The 22,411-nt window shown below is 38.9% G+C and overlaps 1 protein-coding gene across 1 annotated transcript in view; it reads left to right on the top strand.

Annotated features, from left to right (window-relative positions):
• GLB1L3 (galactosidase, beta 1-like 3) overlaps nt 1-22,411 on the top strand; it is a 123,407-nt gene that overhangs the window by 92,010 nt on the left and 8,986 nt on the right. Inside the window, exons 9-17 of the mRNA XM_006892850.1 lie at nt 1,368-1,452; nt 1,837-1,974; nt 2,582-2,662; nt 3,596-3,702; nt 7,503-7,643; nt 9,521-9,592; nt 11,008-11,086; nt 15,134-15,221; nt 18,143-18,254. Of these exons, the coding sequence (XP_006892912.1) occupies nt 1,368-1,452; nt 1,837-1,974; nt 2,582-2,662; nt 3,596-3,702; nt 7,503-7,643; nt 9,521-9,592; nt 11,008-11,086; nt 15,134-15,221; nt 18,143-18,254 (903 nt within the window). The remainder of the gene's footprint in view (nt 1-1,367; nt 1,453-1,836; nt 1,975-2,581; nt 2,663-3,595; nt 3,703-7,502; nt 7,644-9,520; nt 9,593-11,007; nt 11,087-15,133; nt 15,222-18,142; nt 18,255-22,411) is intronic.

Raw genomic sequence — 22,411 nt, 5'->3', positions numbered from 1 at the left:
AAGGAACTCATGGAATATTATTCAAAATGGGTGACCCTGGAGGACATTATGCTGAGTGAAATATCTCAGTCACAAAGGGACAAATACTGCATGGTGCCACTGTTGTAGAATGGGTCTGACATCAGGGTTGAGGTAAGACTGAGAAAACACTGGATAAATTATATATACTGTATTGAAACAGATGAGGGAAAGAACAGATTAGAGGTGATGTATGATTATTATGGTTAGCAGAGGAATCCAGAATTAAGGTTACATGGAGAAGTGTACTCGGTGTGGGGGTGGGGGGGAAGGGATGGGGGAATTTTATACCAGTGAGGGAATTTTTTTTCTTTTTCTTTTCAGAGAGGGGAGCGAACTGGTGGGGAGGGGTGGGCAGGGAGAAAAGTGCAGCAATGAATGAATGAAAATCCAAAATCTCTGTAAATGTTTATTAAAATTCATTAAAAAAATTAAAAAATACTTTTAAAAAAAAGAGAATAAACCAAAACGGAAAAAATCATGGAATCTCTAAAGCTATGTCTCCACCCCTGGTAATAGTAGGATGGGCAGTATTCTACTGTGAAATTTAATGCCTCTGGGAATCCACAGGAAAGTCAGTATCAGATGGGTACATAACAACAGTGTAACCTAATTTTTGGTGGGCTTGAAATGTCTTTGTACTAATAAGGTGAATTGGAACAGAAACAACAATGTGGAAGACTAGACAGTAGACGTCATGCTTACCTGTGTTCTTATGAAAACTATCTGATTATTTGTTTTATATACACTTATGTTAAATTTTCATACGTGGTACAGTTAGCATACTGGCATACATGGTATAGTTAGTAGATGGTTGTACTACTAACCCAATCATGGGGCCCTCTCTAGTAGTTAAAATCCATCAACAGCTACTCAGGAGAAAGATGGACAATTTCCACCCAAGGGATTTATAGCCCTTGAAAAACCACCCAAATGTCGGCTATGAATTGGTTCTGACTCCATGGTAATGACTTTGACTTTTTAAATTCCAACTCTGTCTGTATTGGCATTGTGATTTCTGAGACTTAGCTTTCACAGAAGTAAGCACAGTCAAGCTTTGTGCATCCAAAGTCACTTCTTCCAGTGCCAGTCTTCAGTAGAACAATGTTGAAATTACTAATGATATTTTTAAGTGTAATAGAGAGAATCATAAAGGTGGAAGGATCTTGAAAAATCCAACAGGAAAGTACAATCGGTGAGAAGAAAGTAAAGAATTTTGGAGTTGACTGAGGGGAAGGTGAAAAGTGGGAGGTCCTCAAGTTCACATCTGTTGGATATGATTTTCTGATTTTTATTTTGGTGTCTCATCTGAGAGTCTGGACTTAGTGTTTGATTTGGTTTGTTTCTAGAATAAAAAACCCATTCTGATCATGGAATTCTGGGTTGGATGGTTTGACACTTGGGGAAGCAAACACTTTGCTAAAGATGTAAAGGGTAAGTGTTTGCCCTTAGACACAATGCTAGCAAGAGTGAATCTAAGCCAGTGTCCACATATACATTGTCCTAGAAGGCATTAATGATGTATAATCAACAATTACATTTGAAGAAACAGTGAAAGCTAGATAATTAGGTGACAGGAGGACTTTGAATGATTATTTGATAGTGTGGTAAGCAAATTATGTTAATACTGTGGGGGGAAAGAAATTTTCAAACTGTTGATGGGACTTGGTCTTCTCGTCAATTCCACTCATTTTCTGGTTGAGATTTTAGTGGAGATTGTGTAATGAACAAGTTGTATGTGAGACTGGATTCATCAGAGACTTTTCCCTCCTGCTTAATTGATATTTTTTCTGTATTTTCTCATCTTCTCTTTCACAGACGTTGAGGATACTGTGCTTAAATTAATCAAAGCTGAGATTTCCTTCAACATGTATATGTTCCATGGTGGGACCAACTTTGGCTTTATGAATGGGGCCACACACTTTAAGAACTACAGAAGTGTTGTCACGAGTTATGGCAAGTGTTCTCTTCTGTGATCACCCAGCATAGGTGGCCTTGGCACTTTATTGTAGAGGGTTCTTAACTCAATATAGTGAAACACTGAGGAGTTTCATATCTATTTTCCTTTATTTCATGACCTTAAGGATATCACAGTTTCCTGTTACTTGTAGTAGTTGGGACAAGACAGCCTGAAACTACACAGTTATGTATTACTTATTTGTGCATATTATTAGCCTTGACCTGGTCACTCTGTATCTTCTACTAGAGATGGACATGGATGAGAAATGCTGTGCTGGAAGAGACAAGCACAGCTGGGCCACCAGCACTGGTGGAAGCTGAGAGTTTGCATGGAAACTGAGACAGAGAAGTGAGCCCAGTGCCTTGGGCTCTCAATAAAAGTTGTAGGAAGGATTCCAAAGTTTACCCTGTACCCTGCATCCCAAGCTGACATAGGAAGTTTTCCAGAGACAAGGAACAGGTGTTTGCCTTCCCATTGCTCTCTATCCTCAGATCACTGTGGCACTGACCACACTACCAGTCCTGGAATCTCCCAGAACTCTGCTGAAGCAAGGATTGTCAGAGAGGCCTGAGTTGTTAATGATGGGTCCTTGGTGTCTTTCAGACTATGATGCTGTGCTGACCGAGGCAGGGGATTACACAGAAAAATATTTCAGGCTTCGAAAACTCTTTGGATCTTTCTTAGGTACTTAGCAGCCATTTAAATCTGAAAAATGAGCTTTCTAGTGAACTGTCTGTATTCTGAGAAAAGGCGAAATCTATGCCAGGAAACAGCAGTTTAATAAAGTGCTTCAGTGCAAAGACAACTTTAACTGGCTTTCCTGCTGCAAAGATGTGTAATTTTACATTAACTGCTTTATTTTAAGCCATTTAGCCTTGATTTCTTCATGGAAACATGGATAATAATCTTAGCTTCTGTGAGTATCTTGAAGATGAAGTTATTACATCTAAAGCTCTTACTACAGTGTACACCAGTAAGCTCATGGTACAGATGGAAAAACTTGTTCTGCTCAATTATATTTATTTGAATAAAATTAAATAACCATGTACTATGTGTTAGAACAAACAGGTAAGTCTTAGAGAAAGTACAGAATGCTCCTTAGAGACAAGGATAACAAAACCTCATCTCACATTCTTTGGGCATGTTGTTAGGAAGGACCTCTTTGGAAAAGGACACTATGCTTGGAAAGGTGGAGGGAGGGAGAGAGAGAGAGATCCTTAGTCAAATGGATTGACAGATTGACACAATTGCCACAGCAATGGGCTCAAGTATGTCAGAGATGATGAGGAGAGGACAAGGTTCAGAACCATTGTTCATAGACTTGCTCTGGGTCATATTCAATTTGATGAGACCTAACAACAACAATGTAATCCCAGAAATTGGTGAAGATTAATGCTGTCAAGTTGAGAGTCCTTGCTTCCTAAGAGCCCTCAATCTGTAAGTCAGACAGGTAAAACCTCTTAGAGGTCTTCCTAAATATCTACTAAAACATGAAATGGTTATCAATGCCCTTGGAGAAGCACACTAGGCTCTGGGATAGAAGAATCAATGAGAGGGATGAGGGAGCTCAAAAATAACAGTGGTTATTTCAGATCCACTGGACCATTTCCATTGCAGCCACTGCTTTGCCTCCTTTACCTGACCTAGTTCCAAAGGCTGTGTATCCAGCTGTGAGAATGTCACTCTTTTTGCCACTGTGGGATGTCCTGAAGTACTTGGATGAGGTAAGATCTTCCCCTAGAACTGACAAGGGGTACCAGTTAAGAAATGGGGAAGAATGCTTGGACTACAGAACGTACAAGGGAGCTTTTCACTAGGAGCTATTGAAACAAATCATCTACATTTTGTCTAAATTTAGACCGGTGTAACAAGAGCCACAGAATCATTGTGGATGGATTGTGAACAAGTTGTAACTTTTTCCTGTAGAATTATGGAGGTCATAGTGGTTTTTTTACCTTTGTCAACTGGATTTGTTTGGATTTCCTCATGTCTTCCCTTTCTATAGCAATATTGTGCTGGTAAATCTTGTATTATACATAGATTTTTCCCTTCCCTCCCATCCCTGGTAACTACTGAAAAAATATTTCTTTGTGTGAATTCTTCTTTATCTTTTTATAATAGCAGGTACATATAATATTTATACTTTTATGACTGGTTTATTTTATTCAGCCAAACTACCTGGCCAACTGACTGGAATAGATCCATATTTATTCCCATTCTACAGGGAAAAAAACAAAACAAAACAATAACAAAAAAAAATGTAACTCAATAGAGTATGGAAAGTATCGAACAATATCACTAATATCACACACAATCAAAATCCTGCTTTAGATTGACCAAAAACAACTGGAACAGTACATCAACAGAGAACTGCCAGAAGTACAAGCTGTGTTTAGAAGAGGCCATAGCACTAGAGATAATTATCACCAATATCAGCTTGATCTTAGCAGAAAGCAAAGAGTAATGGAGGAATGTTTATTTGTGTTTCATTGACTATGCAAAGGCATTTTACTGTGTGGATCACAACAAACTGTGCTAATCTTGGGGAGAATGTGAATCTCACCCAGAACCCTTGATTGTGCTTATGCCAAACCTATGCTTGAATGGGGAAGCAGTCCTCAGAACAGACCAGGGAAACACCACATGGTTCAGGATCAAGAAAGAATTGCATCAAGGATACGTCCTGTCTCATACCTTTTCAATTTATATGCAGAACAGATCATTCAGGAAGCTGGGATTTTTGAGGAGGAATGTAGCATCAGGATTGAAGGAACAACATCCTATGTTATACAGATGACACAACCATGCTCTCTGAAATTGAGGAGGACCTGAAGCACTTGCTGCAGAAGGTCAAGGATTGTAGTTTTCAATATGAATTGAAGTTCAACTTCAAGAAGACAAAGATTCTCACCATTGGGCTAACTGGTAGCACAATGATGGATGGAGAAAAGATTGAGGTTGTTAACAGTTATAGCTTGCTCAGCTCCACAATCAACACTCTTTGTACTAGCAGTCAGGAAATAAAAAGACAAAAATTGTACTGGGAAAATCTGCTGTCAGGGACCTTTCCAGAGTACTGAGAAGCAATGATATCAGTCTAGTGACTAAGGTGAACCTGATCCAGGCCATGGTCTTCACAATTATTTACTGTGTATCAGAGAGCTGGACAATGGCAAAGGTAACAGAAGAATTGATGCCTTTGAGCTGTGGTGTTGGAGAAAAGTCTTGAACATACCATGAACCACCAAGGAAACAAACAGGTCTGTTTTGGAGAGGGTGAAATCAAGTTTTCCCTGCAGGCTAGAATTTTGAAGCTGCATCCCACAAGTTTGGGCATGTGGCCAGTAAAGACTGGTCCTTGGAAAAGGACATTATGCTTGGAAGGGTGAAGGGACAGCACAGAAGACGAAGATCCCTGATGAGATGGCTTGATACAGTAACTGGGGTCATATGGGTAGGTGTGTCGCACTGGCTCAGGACAGGGTAGACTTCAGAGCTGTTGTACATAGGGTCACTATGAGTCACAGATAACTTGATAGCACATAACAATAGCAACACAATCTCCTCTAGATGTAGCCAAGTTCAGCGATTTCCAAATCTTTTTTATTCCATAGTAATCCACTAAGTGTATGTGTTATAGCTTGTTTATCTATTCATCCATTGTTGAACATTTGGGATTTGTCTATATCTTAGTTGCTATAAATAATGCTGTAATAAACATGAGAAGAAAAGGTTGAAATTTGAAGAGTAAGTAGAAGTTGCAGGATATTGGAGAATTCTGCTTTCTAACTCAGATAAACTGGTGACGGTCAGTGTGTGAGCCTGAATGAACTATATAGGGAAAACTACTGAATGAGAAACCTATGAAGTAAGTTTTGTCTAATTAAACAAAATTTGTCTAGATTACTGAACTTTTGTGAACCTGTGCTGAAGAATAAAAAATTAAATTTCTTTGAAAAATACATTGTTGGTGTTCCTATGTGCCATTGAGTGGTCTGAGACTCATAGCAATTCTATGTACAATAGCTCTAAACCCTGCTCTATCTTGTGCCATTCTCACTGACTCTGACACACCTATCCCATTATACCAGTCACTGAATCGATCCATCTCATTGAGAGTCTTCCTCTCTTGTGCTGTCCCTCCACTCTCCCAAGCATGACGTCCTTCTCCAAGGACTGATCCAGCTTTGCAGCATGCCCAAAGTATGTCAAATGGAGCTTCAGAATTCTTGCCTACAAGGAGCAGCCTGGTTTCACCGTCTCCAGGATGAACTTGTTTGTTCTAGGAGTCCATGGTATGTATACTCAACACTCTTCTTTAGCACCACAGCCCAAAGGCATCAATTCTCATTCTATCACCTCTAGTCATTTTCCAGCTTTCTGACACATAGCACGTAACTGCTAAGACTATGACCTGGATCAGACACACCTTAGTCTCCAGACTGACATCATTGTTCTTCAGTACCCTGAAGATATCCCTGACAGCAGACTTTCCCCAATGCAATTTGTCTTTTGATTTCCTGACTGCTGGTACCAATAATGTTGATTGTAGAACCAAGCAAACTAAACCTGTTAACAATCTCAATTTCTTCAACATCTGTCATGATGGTGTCAATTGACCCAGTGGTCAGAGTCTGTTTTCTTGATGTTAAGCTTCAATCCATACTAAGGATGACAGTCCTTGATCTTCTGCTACAAGGTCCTTCTCAGTTTCAGTAAGCAAGATTGTGTCATCTGCATAATGGAGATTGCTGATGAGTCTTCCTCCAATCCTGATGCCACATTACTCCCTCATAAAGTTTAACCTCATAAATGATCTGTTCTGCATATAGACTGAAAAGGTTTGTAGAAAGGCAGGACACATCCCTGATGCTCTTCTCTCCTGATTTTAAACCATGGAGTTGCTCTGTTCTGACGATCTCTTTTTAGTACAAGTATAGGTTTCACATGAGCAATGTTAAGTGTTTTCGGATTCTCATTCTCAAGATAAGCCACAATTTGTTGTGATCCTCACAGTCTTTAAATAGTCAAGGAAACACAAACAGGCATTCCTCTGGTGTTCTATGCTTTCAACCAAGATCTGTCTGACATTGTCCATGATTGGCTATGACTCTAGTGCTATGGCTTCTTCTAAATACAGCTTGCTCTTCTGGGAGTTCTCTGTCAATGCACTGTCCCAGTTGTTTTTGGATAATCTTCAGCAGAATTTTGCTTGTGTGTGATATTGTTCAATAATCTCCACACTCAGTTGGTTCACATTTTTTTGGAATGGGAATAAATATGGATCTCTTCCAGTCAGTGAGGCCAGGTGGTTGTCCTCAGTATTTCTTGGCACAACTGGTGAGCATGTCCAGTTCTGCATGTGTTTATTGAAGTATGTTAGTACGCCATCAATTCCAGGGGCCTTGTTTTTTGCTAATTTCTTCAGAGAAATTTAGGTGTCATAAAAAAGTAGCAAAGGTATTGGAAAGATTGTTCCTGACTTATCACTCTGGTTTCTATTCATACCCTATTTCCTTCATAGCCAGTGAAATCTGATACACCAATCAATATGGAGAATCTTCCTATAAACCATGGGAATGGTCAGTCCTATGGATTTGTACTCTACGAGACTTCTATATGCTCTGGAGGTAAACTGCATCTTCATGTTCAAGATTTGGCACAGGTAGGGGTCAGTGAGCTGTCCATGGTGGTAAATAAAACTTTTCATAACTGCTATTGATGAAGGTAGTCACTGGTTAATATCATTATGCTATAGTATGTTGAGCAAGGAATTCTGGTGGCATTACAACTAAATGTTTGACTGTTAATCTAAAAGTTGGTGATTTGAACCCACCTTTTAGTTCCTTAGGGAGTTCTGATGGCATAATTGTAAGGAGTTGTGTTGTTGATACAAAAGTGCCTGGTTCAAATCTGCCATGAGAGAAAGATGGACAATCTCCTTTGTGAGTCGCTGCCTCTGAAGACCCATTGGAAGGTGGCTATGAGTCTGTTCTGACTCAGTGGTGCACAACAACAGTTCCGATGGTCATCTACTTCTATAGCAAATATAGAATAGGAAACCCTGTTGGATAATTCTACTCTGTCACATGGAGCTACTATGAGTCTGAATCAACTCAACAGCAACCAGCAAGAAGTGTTGGATGGTGGAACACACAGTTAAATCACACAGACTGGTTTTCTGCTTTCATGTATTCCTCAAAATACATGTTGGGACCTCAATCCCTATACCTGTGAAGATAATATAATAAGTCTATATTTAATATAATGTAATTACGTTCTATACTGCAATCTAATGTTATATAATAAGCTGAGCTATAGAGTGGATCCTAAACCAAGTAACTCCTGGCTTACATATACAGCAGTTTGGGCACAGACAGAAACACATATAAGGAAGAAGATAGGTAGGAATACTGACACCATATGAGTTCTATTTCCAAACCAAGAGACCAAAGAATGCACACAAGTACGTATAAGGGAGGAGGAGATATGTACAAGACCCTGATTGGGCTTCTGTCCTCTAAAACTGAGAAAATGCATTTATGTTCTTCAAAGCCACACATTTGTGGGATTTCTATTACAATAGTACTAAGAATTTAAGACAAGCCTAGTGGAGAATCCATATCAAAATTGGTGATTGGGGCATTTGGATAAGCTCCTTATTAAAATGATAGCATAAGTCATAGAATGTAGCATCTGCCTCACTCACTCTGCCGTTGAAATGAACACATGCACAATTAATTGTCTTGAGTGAAAACTGGTTCTCTAAAGGAGCTCTGGTGGCACAATACATATTGTGTTGTACTGCTGTCTCCTCCTGTTATGAATTAGCATCTCACAAACCTGGTGGAAGCTTAATAGGAACTGGAACTGACTTGAGAGCAGTGAATTTTAGGGAATTAAGACAAAGTCTAATGAAGAATTCAAATAAATATTGATGAATTTGATGATTATGATGGAGAAAAGAGGTAACAATGAGGCTCATGGATGAGCTTCTTATCCAGAGAGAAGCAGAAACTATAACGTATAGCATCTGGTTCATTTGCTATTGATATTCACACATGTGCAACTGATTTTCTAAAGTGAAATCTTGTCTGAAATATTAGATGTGAAGTCTAAGTGGAATTTCCAGATCTCCCTCTACTACAGCCTCTGTAGTACACAGACTCAGCAGAGGAAGGATAAAATGAAAGCTGAGAGTCCACTCATTCTATTTATATTATGATTCACAGGGGATGTTGTCACTGCTGCACCTATCTTTATCTGTAGTTATTCTTTGTTCTTTCTTTTGCTCATTGGGCCCAATCATTGCACTCATCTCAGCTAGACAGAGTCTCCAATGGGAGGTGGCTAATATGTCATAGTTATGCTTCTTTAATGATATTTTATTCTTGCAATTCCTCATCACCTAGGTATCTGAGAGCACCAACATCAATCTTTTTTTTTTTCATCATGGCTACCTTTTCCAGAAATCAGTCTTTTTCCCCCTCTCTCTTTCTTTGAGTGGGCTTAGAAGTCTAACACTAGCTCCTTATTTTGCAGGTATTTTTAAATGAGAAAGTTATAGGTGTTCTGAGCAATGGTTTTCAGAAACTGAACATTCCCAGATTCCAGGTATGTATGTATCAAGGGCTTGAAGATACAATATTTAAGTTCTTTACTGCTAACCAAAAGACTTGCTGTTTGAGTCTACCAGCAGCTTAAAATTGCTTTCAAATATTACAGCCTAGGAATACTTTGGAGCCATTGTACTGTCTCATAGGGTCACTTAAATTGAAATCCACTAGATGGTTGTTCTTGTTGTTGTTCTTGTTAGGTGCCACCAAATCAAGTGTGATGTATAATGACCCAATGAACAAACTACCTAAACCCTGTTCTATCCTGTGCCATCTTCACACTACCTGACACACTAAAGCTCATTGTGGCAGTTATTGTGTCAATCCACCTTGTTGAGGGTTTTCCTCTCCTTCCATGACCACCCCCCTTTCGAGCATCATGCCTCTCTACATGGAATAGCCCCTCCAACAACATGGACAAAGTATGTGAGGTGAAGCCTCATCATTCTTGTCTCCAAAGGGCACCCTGGCTGCACTCTCTCCAGACATATTGTTTGTTCTTTTGGTCGTTCATGGGCTATTCAGGGCTCTTCTCCAACACCACAGCTCAAAGGCATCAATTCTTCTTCTATCATCCTTATTCATTGTCCAGCTCTCAAATGCATAGCAAGAGATAGGAAAGACCATGGCCTGATTTAGATGCACCTTAGTCCTAAAACTGACGTCATTACTTCTCAATAAGATGGTACACAAAAGCAAAACAATGAACAAGGGTCTGGATCCTTGATCATATGAAACATATCCAGGTCCTAAGAAATAATTCCTTTCCATACCACCACCTTTCTATATTGCTTTTTATTGGAAGTCCTATCAGAAAGAGATAAGGCTATAAGAATAATCCCATCTGGATGTATCAGTTTTAGTGTGAGTAGACAGTCTCTCTTGTATGTTATTTTACTCCTATATCCTTGAGTCACTCATCCAGTTTGGGTCTCAGGTAAATGACACAACCAAATCTCTAAATATTTCCAGCTAAAGCTTTGTCCAAGTAGAACAGCAGAGGGTAAGAGGGAAGATTGAGTATGGAACAGAAATATCAAGGGGTTCTTTATTTCCCCAGCCTCATTTCTTTTTTTTTAATTTAAATTGATTTTCATGAACGTTAACAGACTTTGGATTTCCATTCATTCATTGTTGCACTTTTCCCCCTGCCCACCCTTCCCCTAATTCATTTTTCTTTTTGAAAAGTAAAAGACAAAAATTTTTGTCATTCAATCCCTCCCCCAAGTCCATTCCACTATGCTACCTTTGTTCTGGACTCCTGTCATAACCATAATATCTAACCTATATCCCTTTTAAACAGTTTTAATCATCTGTTTCAATGCAGTATACATTAACACCCAAGGGCTATAGGGTTCTAAAGGCTTCTATAAGAGGGGGGAAATGGATTATAAGCGGGATTGTACCAAACAGGGTTGCCAGCTTCTAAGGATTCTGGTGGAGAATCAAGGACGAGTCAATTATTCTTGGAAAATTCAAGAACAACAGAAAGGTATGTTCTGGGTTTGAAAAGATGCTCTAGCTTCTCTTTAAGAGTTGTTTGGTCTACACTGAAATTGGGGTAGAATCCCTGAGGTCATAGAATACTAATGCCTAGAAGTAAAGATTCTTCTCTTTCCTCCCAAGGACACTTTTCTGAGACTACTGCTAAGTGAGGTGTACTCTTCTGGCCTCATGGTTCAACTCAAAACTCAAATTCAGATTCATTTCCATGAGTTGGAACTGACCTTTCAGCAGGTTTTCAGGAGACTCCATTGAACAGGAAAAGGTGGCTAATCTTTCTCTGATGAAGCTGTTGGTGGAATCAAACCACCAAAGAGAAATCACCTTGCAACTCCCTAAGGACTCTGCCATCAGCGTTCCCTTTGTGTTCCAAATACTGATACTTAGAGATCCTTGGAGTAAAACCTATTTATGCAGAAAAAAGCATAAAGTAGCTATGTAGGATCCTGTTCTCTCAGTCAAACCACTTTCCTTAATGCCCTTCTGTCTTAGACTGAGTTCTCTAGAGCAGCAAAATCAATGAAGTGTGTGTGCATGCCAGAGAGAGAGAAAGGGAGAATGAGAGAAAGAGCCTTGTCTTAGGAAAAGGTTCACATACTTATAGCACATATACAGATCAGCACATCCCAGTGTTATTGAATACAAGGGGTTCTTTCCATGGTCAATGTCAAAGAAGACAGACAGATTACAATATCCAAAGCACTTTATTGCAAATCTGGGATCTGCTCTGGGAGAGCAGAGATTGGTTTGTTTTTATTTTTTTATTTTCTACTAGTTTATTTTCAAAACTAGAATACATTGTTTTCAAGAACAAATTCTTTCCATTTACCTCACCCCTCCACACATCAAATTGTCCAACCGCATGACTAACTCCCCTCCCCCTGCACACCCTCATCCCTCTGATTCCAACCTCTCCCACCCCTCTTGGATCCTTATACTCTCAATTCTACAGTAATGGTTTTATACAATACTTGTCCTTATGGTACTGAGTTAGTTCACTCATTATAATGCTCTCTAGTCCCTGCCAAGCTAGGTAATAATTTACAAAACCACAGAGCACAGAATCTTCTCAATTTTTTTATACTTGTGGTACATGTTACAATTACTAGTAAACAAACAGCTTGTAATATAGTTTACATATGATTGAGAAAAACATTTCAAAGAGGTAAATGCAAATTCAAATATATATAACTGAGAAAAATATTTTCAAAGAGGTAGATGCTAATCCAGAAAACAATTACATATAACTGAGAAAAACAGTTTTAAAGAGGTGAATACTAATCCAGGAAAGATGCATTTCCTTCCCTGGTAAATAAACTATATGACTAAAGAAAAATAGAATTATAGGGCAAAGCAACCAGTTTTGCAGACTAGAGGCAACTGAAGTCAGTTTTACAACTACACCACATGTTTTGAGTAATCCTAACTTTATTAGTACCACCTTATCACCAGGTCTGTGAGTCAGACTTGAGGACAGAGCTGGATGGCAGGTAAGGCAGAGAATCAGAATTGACAAACAAGATACTGGATCTAGATTGAGCAAAGGCAAGAGAGTTTTGCCATATGTTTATACATATTCAATGTAAACAGTACTTCCAACGAAATTCCTTTTTAATTAATTGGCTGTTAGTAATAAATTTTATCATGAAAGTGATTACATTATGGAAGAACTTATCAAGAAAATTATAACATCAGTTCTCGTCAAGGGAATTATTCCATTACATTAACTCCCATAAAGGGAATGACTATACTACATCAGCTTTCATCGAGGGAGTAATTACATTTTAACTGTCAAAGCAGAGAATCCCAGGCAGCCAAGGTAACACACTAGCTTAAGCATCATGCCTTCTGATCAGTTGTTTTTGTTACGTGCCTTTGAATTGGACCTGATTCATAACAACCTTATTTACAATGAAAAATTTCTCAATTAGGCTTTCATGAAACAGCATATGAGCAAAAGTCTGTGGTGATGAAGGAAGAAGTTGAAACTGCTCTGAAAGAATTGGCAAAAAACAAGACCCTAGGAATTGATGGCATACCAATTGACATACTTCAACAAACAGATGCTACCTTAGATGTGCTTACAAAGTTGAGCCAATAAATCTGGAGCACAACCATCTGGCCAACTGTCTAGAAGAGATCTACAATTTTCCTATTCCAAATAAAGGTGACCTGATAGAATGTGGAAATTATTGAGCAATATCATTAATATCACATGCAAGCAAGATTCTGATGAAAATTCTCCAAAAACAACTAGAACAGCACATCAACAGAGACCTTCCAGAAGTGTAAACTGGGTTTAGAAGAGGCTATTGTATTAGGGATATTTCAGCTGTTACATGGATCTTGGCTGAAAGCAGGGAGTACCAGAAGATTGCCTATCTGTGTTTCATTAACTATGCACAGGCATTTGACTGTGTGGATCACAACAAACTGGCTAACTCCGAGAAGAATGGGAATCCTAGAACACATGATTACGTTTATGCAAAACCTATACTTGGACCAGGAGGCAATTATCAGAACAGAGCAAGGAAACACTGCATGGCTCAAAATTGGGAAGGGTGTATGCCAGGGATGTGTCCTACCTCCATACCTTTTCAATCTATATGCACAACAGATTATCCGAGAGGCTGGGCTCTATGAGGAGAAGTGTGGCATCTGGATTAGAGGAAGACCCATCAACAGTCTGTGTTATGCAGATGACACAATCTTGCTTGCTGAAACGGAGGAGGACCTGAAGCTCTTGCTGCAGAAGGCCAAGGACTGCAGCCTTCAATATGGATTCAAGTTCAGCATCAAGAAAACTAAGATTCTCAACCACTGGGCCCATTGGCAGCATCATGATTGATGGTGAAGAGATTGAGATTGTTAACAGCTTTAGTTTGCTTGGCTTCATAATCAACACTCTTGGTACCAATAGCCAGGAAAGTAAAAGATAAATTGCATCGGGAAAGTCTACTATCAGAGACTTCTCCAAAGTACTGAAGAGCAATGATTTCTGTCTAGAGACTAAGGTGTGCCTGATCCAGTCTGTAATCTTTGCTGTTGCTTGTTATGCATCAGAAAGCTGAACAATGACTAGGAATGATTGGAGGAGAATTGATACTTTTGAGCTGTGGTGCTGGATAAGAGTGTTAACTATACCATGGACTGCTAGAAGAACTAACAGGTGAGAGAGGGTGAGACCAGGCTGCCCCTTGGAGGCAAGGGTTCTGAAGCTTCATCTGACATAATTTGAACATGTTGCAAGGAGGGACCAGTCCTTGGAGAGGAACATCATGTTAGGAAGAGTGGAGGGACAGCGCAAGTGAGGAAGACCCTCGATGAGATGGATTGATTCAGTGACTGGTGTAATGGGGATAGGTTTGTCAGAGACAATAAGACTGGCACAGGGTAGAACAGGGTTTAGTGCTGTCATACAGAGTCTCTATGAGTTGCAGGCAAGTCAACAGCACAAAACAACAATAAATAATAATAATAATTCATAGATACAAAGCTATCTTTCCTTTTACTTAAGGGAAAAAATGAAATTTGTGGATGTCTTTGAATGAGAAGGAATACAAGATACTTGAATATTTAAGTGTTAAACATGACAAATTAGGAACATTTTCCTCCTTATGTATTTTTTTTTTCCTCCTCAGGACCTGGGGCCCAGGGCACTTGGGCTGCTACTTTTCAAAACCACTGAAATTCCCCTCATATATCTGCTCCATCTTCTCTACCTTCTCTAATGTTTGACCTCTTTGTGAAGAGAACCTCTTCTTAAATGTTATACTGCTTATCCTAGAGCATTGTTGAAACTTCTCTTGGGATTTCAGGAGAAGTTGTATAATTAGGGAAGAACTGTCTTGCTAGGTTGTACTCAGAGAACATATACAATAATAAACCTCAATCATACATACATGGTTAGACACAGGTATACCTTCACAGTTGAATCTTTATCACAATGAATGTGTGTGTCTGTATTTCTTTGACCCTAACTGTGGAGAATATCCAACCTCTATTCATATTTTCTTTCTTAACCCCCCATTTGCAGGACTAAGTAAGGATATTTTTATCAATAACATTACCCTGAAAGGTTTCACTATTTATGCTCTGGAAATGAAAACTAACTTCTTTAAGAGGTATGTTCCTACCCCTACCCAGTAGAAACTTAGATTAGTCATGTAACATAGAAGGCATTGATTTAATTCCTATAGTAGGGAACTCTGGTGTCTTAGTGGTAAAAAATTATGCTGCCAACACAAAGGTATGCAGATTGAAGCCACTAGCTGCTCCATGGGAGAAAGGAGGGCAATCTCCTCCTATGCAGTTTACTGCTTTTGAAAACCCTCTGGAGGGTCAGCTATGGGTTGGTTGTGATATGTGGTACTCAACAACAACACATTCTTTAATAGTTGGAACACAGAATGTATGAAGTGTGAATGCTGGAAGACTAGATGTTGTGAAGAATGAAATGGAACGTATGAACCTCAACATTCTAGGCATTAGTGATATAAGATGGACTGGCATTGGCCACTCTGAATCAGACAACCATATGATATACAATGCTGGGAATGAAAAATTGAAGAAGAGTGATGTTGCTTTCATAGCTAAAAAGATAATTTTAAGTTCTATCCTGAAGAATAGTGTTGTGAGTTATAGGATATTATCCACAAGCATAAAAGAAGATCTGTTAATACAATTATTATTGAAATATATTCACTGACATCTAAAGTAAAAAAAAGGAAGAAATGGAAGATTTTTATCAAATTTTGAAGTTCAGAATTCACCAAACATGCGATTAAGATGTGGTGCCTGGTATGTGAAAGTTGGATAAAATGAAGAAGAAATGGTAGGCTGAAAGTACCGACTTAGTGACAGATATGAGGCCAGAAATAGAATGATCAAATTTTGTACATTCAGTGATTTATTCATCACAAATACTTTAAAAAAACACACACACAAACAGCAACTTTATACATAGACTTCACCTGATCGGCACCATAGGAATCAGACTGACTACATCTGTGGGGAAAAAATCATTGAAGAAGCTCTATATCAGCAATCAAAACCAGGCCAAGTTCTGATTATAAAACAGACCATCCATTACTCATGCTCAGGTCCAAATTGAGGCTAAAGAAAATGAAAACAAGCCCATAAGAACCAAAACATGATCTTGAGTATATCCCTCCTGAATTTAAAATTCAGATTAAGAATAGTTTAGAAGCATTGAACACCAATGATCAGATAAGTTGTGGCATGACATCAAGGATATCATCTATGAAGGCAGTAAAAGGTCATTGCATAGTCAGAAGAGAAAGAAAATGCCAAAATGGATGTCAGGAGTGACTCTGAAAATTGCACAAGAGCATCAAGAAGTCAAAACAAAGGGAAGAGCCACTGAAGGAGCTGCTGAAAGGAGTTGAACAGAAGATTTCAAAGGGCAGTTTGAGAAGACAAAGCAAAGTATTATAACAGGATGTGCAAAGAGCTGGTGTCAAGGAATAAAGAGAGAAGAACTCGCTCAGGATTTCTCAAACTGAAAGAACTGAAAAAAAAAATTCAAGCCTCGTGTTTTAATACTGAGAGATGCTATGGGCAAAATCTTGAATGATTAAGGAAGCATCAAAAGAAGACAGAAGGAATACACAGAATCACTGTATTGAAAAGAATTGGTGGACCTTCAAATATGCCATATAGTCAAGAGCCAATGGTGATGAAAGAAGAAGTTCAACCTGCACTGAAGGCATTGGCAAAAAAAAAAAAATTTAAAAAAATAAAGAAGGCCCTAGGAACAGGTGGGATAGCATTTGACATGTTTCAACTAACAGATGCAGCCCTGGATGTACTCAACAGTCTATGCTAGAAAATTTAGAGGACAGCTGCCAAGCAAACTGACTGGAAGAGCTCCATATTTGTTCCTGTTCCTAAGAAAGATAATCCAAAAGAATGTGGAAATAACCAAATAATATTATTAATATCACATGCAAGCAAAATATTACCTAAGATAATTTTTAAAAACAGCTAGAATAGTACACTGACAGAGAACTGCCAAAAGCTTGGTTTTATAAGAGGCCCTGGCATCAGAGATATCATTGCTGATGTCAGATAGATCCTAACTGAAAGCAGAGAATTCCAGAAGAACGTCTATTTGTGCTTTATTGACTATGCAAAGGCATTTGACTGTGTGGGTCATGAAAAATTACACCAAACATGAAAAATAATGGGAATCCCAGAAGATTACAGCCTTCAATGTAGATTACATCAAGAAAACAAAAGTTCTCACCACTGAACTGATAGTAACATCATAATAGATAGAGAAAAGATTGAAACTGTTAGTGATTTAATCTTATTTGGATCCACAATCATCACCTTGGTACCAGCAGTCAGAAGATCAGGAGACATATTACACTAGAAAAGTCAGTAGTCAGAGACCTCTCCAAATTATTGGAGAGCAGTGATAGCAGTTTGAAGACTAAGGTGCACCTGATTCAGGCTGAGGAAGTTTCAATTTCAACTTGCTATGTGTTTGAGAACTGACCATTCAATAAGGATGACAGAAGAAGAATTGATGTCTTTGAGCTGTGATGTTGGAGATCACTAAACATCCCATGGATGGCCAAAAGAACAAAAAAAGTGCTGTCAGATTGCACCTTACAGGCAAGGATAATGAACCTTCAATTTACATACTTTGGGCATGTTGCTAGAACAGGGGTATTCCTTGGAAAGGGGCACCATACTAGAAAAGGTGGAAAGTCAAAGAAAGAAAAAGGAAGAGCCTCAATGAGATGGATTGACACAGTGACTGCAGCAATGGGCTCAAGTATGTCAGAAATTATGAGGATGGCACAAGGGAGGACAGGGTCTAGATATGATGCTCATAGGGTCGCTATAAGTCATACTTGACTTGATGGCATATAACAGCAACAGCAATACATCCTACCAAAACCATGTTACAGAACTAGAAACAGAGTTTTAGTTTCTGAAAAGGAAACTTAAGGGTCCACACTGGACCTGAGCTTGGGAAGAGCTATCTTTTTTTCTCTTTATCATCTTTCCTCAGGCTCCGTTCTGCTAACTGGAGGCCTACTCCAATGAACTATTCTGGCCCTGCCTTCTACCTTGGTACACTGAGGGCTGGCCCTTCTCCCAAGGACACCTTTCTGAGACTGCAGGTAAGTGAGATGCCCTCTTCTACCCTAGTTTTCCAGCCGTTGACTCAGAGAACTCTGAAGCAAAGCCTTCTGTTCTTCATAAGAATTTTTCTTTCCTTTTCTTCTCTCTCTCATTTGCAAAGAACTCTTCCAACCTTCATCAATCTTTTTAATACAATATCCATCTTGAAGATGTAAGAGACTAAAAGGAAAAGAAATACAGCAACCTTATAAGACCTCTTTAATTCTCAGAGCTAACCATTGCCAAAAGTTTGTGTTTTCATATACAACTTTGCCAGATGTTTCTAGAATGTGGAAATTAACATCACATGCAAGTAAAACTTTGCTGAAGATAATTTAAAAACAATTGCAGCCATACATGGACAGAGAACAAGCTTTACTGAGAAGAGAACATGGAACAAGTGATGTCACCTGATGTCAGAAAGATCTTGGCTAAAGGCAGAGAATATCATGAGGATGTTTACTGATATTTCATTGACTATGGAAAAGCATTTAATTATATGGATCAAAATAAATTAGAGCAATAACACTACAAACAGGAGGTTCTGGAATATGTATAACTTGTGCATAAACCAAGAGAAAGTTGGTTGAATAGAACAAGGGGACAATGTGTGATGTAAAATTAGGAAAGGAGTGTGTCAGAGTGGTGTCCTTTGACCACATGTGTTCCATCTGTAAACTAAGCTAATACTTTGAAAAGTTAAACTATATGAGGAAGAACTCAGCATAAAGATTAAAGGAAGACTCATAAACTGTGATATGCAGATGACACAATTTTGCTTGCTGAGAGTAAACAGGCACTTACTGATGAAGAGCAATTGCTATAGCTTTCAGTTTGTGTTACTTCGACGTAAGGAAAACAACACATCTTCACAAACCAGACCTATAAACAACCTTCTGTTCATGGAGAACCTATTGAAGTTGTTAAGGAAATTCATATTACTTGGATATATGATAAACCTCCCCACAGAAGCAACAAATGATGTGTTACATTAGGCAAATCTGCTAAAAAAAGACTTCTTTAAAGAACTAAGAAGCAAAGTCACGTTGAGGCTAAGGTGTACCTGACTCTCTATTGTGTTTTCTGGTACTTCATATGCATGTTGCTGTGATGTGTTATTTTCACTTTTGTCTGGGATTCCAATGAGAAGCTGCACTATCCCAAAGGCACACAGTTTGAATCCACCAGCTGCTCCAGAGGAGAGGAATGGGCAATCTCTTTCCAGGAGTTTTACTGCCACTGAAAACCTGCTGGAAAGTCAGCTGTGAGTTGAGTCTGACTCAATGACTCATAACAACAACCACAATTTAGTTAACTGTTCTGCTGGTGATGTGCATTTGTATTATTTCTAGTATTTAACTTAAATGAAGACTTTCCATCAACTTCTACAGTGTAAAATTGGTGGAATAGTAAATCAAGATATATTTATAATAATGGATGATTAGAATGTAAAAGTTGGGAATAAAAAAAGATTGTTGTTGTTAAGTGCCATCAAGTTGTAGGTGACTCATAGCAGCCCTAGGAAAGAAAGTCCTTGACACTTGCGTGACTTTCATCCTTTCTCCCGGTTCATAGGGTTTTCAGAGGCAAGCTATTTATGGAAGTGGATATCACTCCTGTTTCCAAGCTTGTTTTAACCGGGAAGCACCACCAAATACTGTCCACCATGGGTAATCATTATCACATTTGACATGTCAGTGTCACAGTGTTCAGCTTCACAGTGACCACAAGTTACCTCTGTATGGCAAGTGGACACACCAGAGCTATATGACCCAGAAGAATGTTTCATCCAAGGGCCACGTTTTACAGTCACCCACCCTTGGCTTGGTAGCATCACTTTCGGTCCACTAGACCAACTGGTCTCTCTCGATGTTAAGTGTGACCCTATGAACAAAAGTCCTCGTCACTTGTGTGTCTTTCATCCTTTCTCCAGGTTCACAGGAACCTGGGAAAAAAAGGTTAATGATGAGAAAATAAGGCCTTGGTGATAAACACAAGGCCTAAATTCACATGATTAATTTTGTTCAATCCATACTATATTCATGGCAAATAACTATTAAAAACATCAGGCAGAACAGCACCAGGGCCCACTGTAGAACATAACATCAGCTATTCACACTAACGTTCACATTGATGCTGAAGAAAATGAAAGCAAGATTGTAAGAGCCAAAATAATGATCTTAAGCATACCCTGTGGTACTAGGGATATAGCTAATGTTAGATGGATCGTAGCTGAAAGCAAGGAATACCAGAAGACTGTCTAACTGTGTTTCATTGACCATGCAAAGACTTTTGACTGTGTGGGTCACAAAAAATGGGGACTAACTCTGAGAAGAATGGGTATCACAGAACACTTGATTGTGTTATGCAAAACTGATACTTTGACCAAGAAAAAGTCATCAGAACAGAAGAGGGAAACACTACATCGTTCAAAATTAGAAAGGATGTACACCAGGGATGTGTTCTATTCCATACCTTTTCAATCTATATGCAGAACAGATTATCTGAGAGGCTGGGCTCTATGAGGAGAAATGTGGCATCAGGATTGGAGGAAGACTTACCAATAGTCTGTGTTATGCAGATGACACAACCCTAATTGTTGAAACTGAAGAGGACCTGAAGGGCTGCAGAAGGCCTTCAATATGCATTGAAGCTCAACATCAAGAAAACAAAGATTCTCACCACTGGTCCCATTGGCAGTATCATGATAGATGGTGAGGAAATTGACATTATTAACAGCTTTAGTTTGTTTGGCTCCACAATCAACACTCTTGGTACTAGCAGCCAGGAAATGAAAAGATGAACTGTATTGAGAAAGTCTGCTGTCAGAGAACTCTCCAAAGTACTAAGCAATGATGTCAGTCTGGAGACTAAGGTGTGCCTGGCCAGGCCATGGTGTTTGCAATTGCTTGCTCTGCATCAAAAAGCTGGACAATAACTAGGGGTGATAGAAAGGGAATTGATGCCTTTGAGCTGTGGTGCTGGGGAAGAGTATTGAATATGCCATGGACTGCTAGGAAAGCAAACAGATTCATCATAGAGAGGGTAAAACCAGGCTGCTCTTGGAGGAAAGGGTTCTGAAGCTTCATCTGACATACTTTGGACACGTTGCAAGGAGGGATCAGTTCTTTGAGAGGGACGTCATGCTTTTGAGGGTGGAGAGATAGCACAGAGAGGAAGATCTTCAATGAGATGGATTGATTCGATGACTGGGGCAATTGGGGTAGGTGTGTCAGAGACATAAAGATTGGTTAAGGATAGAGCGGGGCTTAAGGCTGTAGTACATAGTGTCGCTATGAGTTGCAGATGACTCGAAAGCACATAACAACAACAAGCATATCCTACCTGAATTTAGAGACCATCTCAAGAGTAGATTTGTTATGCTGTACACTAATTACTGAAGACAAGATGAATTGTAAGATAACATCAGAATATTAATCACGAAGAAGGGAAATATCATTATAAGTAAAAGAAAGAAAAGACAAATATAGATGTCAGAGCAGATTATAACACTTGCCCTTGAACATAGAGAAGTTAAGGTGAAAGAAAAATAATAAAGTATAAGAGCTGATCAGAAGATTTCAAAGAGCAGCTTGAGAAGATAAAACAAAGTGTTTCAATGAAATATATAAAGGCACAGTGTTAGAAAGCAAAAAGGAAAGAATATATTTGCCATTTTGAAGAAGAACTAAAGAAGTTAAATACTTCAGGATTATATGGGCAAAATATTGATTGATACAAAGATCAAAAAAGATGGAAAGGATACACGGAGTTACTACACACACACACACACACCCAAAAAAACACATCATTGATGCTCAACTATTTCAAGACCAAGAACCAATGGTAATGGTGAATGAAATCCAGGCTTCACTAAAGACATTAGTAAAAAATGGAGGTATAGGAATTGATGGAATTACAACCAAGGTGCTTCAACAAACAGATACTGCCCTAGCCATATAGGCACCCCTACCTAAAATAGCATGCAGTGTTCATGCTTGGACCAGGAGGCAGTCGTCAGAACAGAGCAAGGGAACACTGCATGGTTCAAAATTGGGAAGGGCATACGCCAGGGATGCATCCTATCTCCATACCTTTTCAACCTATATGCAGAACAAATTATCCGGGAGGCTGGGCTCTATGAGGAGAAATGTGG

The sequence above is a fragment of the Elephantulus edwardii genome, unplaced genomic scaffold (assembly GCF_000299155.1).
Source record: "Elephantulus edwardii isolate Elephantulus edwardi_28Jun2011 unplaced genomic scaffold, EleEdw1.0 scaffold00120, whole genome shotgun sequence".
Classification (NCBI taxonomy): Eukaryota; Metazoa; Chordata; class Mammalia; order Macroscelidea; family Macroscelididae; genus Elephantulus; species Elephantulus edwardii.
Note: the sequence above shows the minus strand (reverse complement) of the source record. Positions and strands in the feature narration are given on the sequence as shown.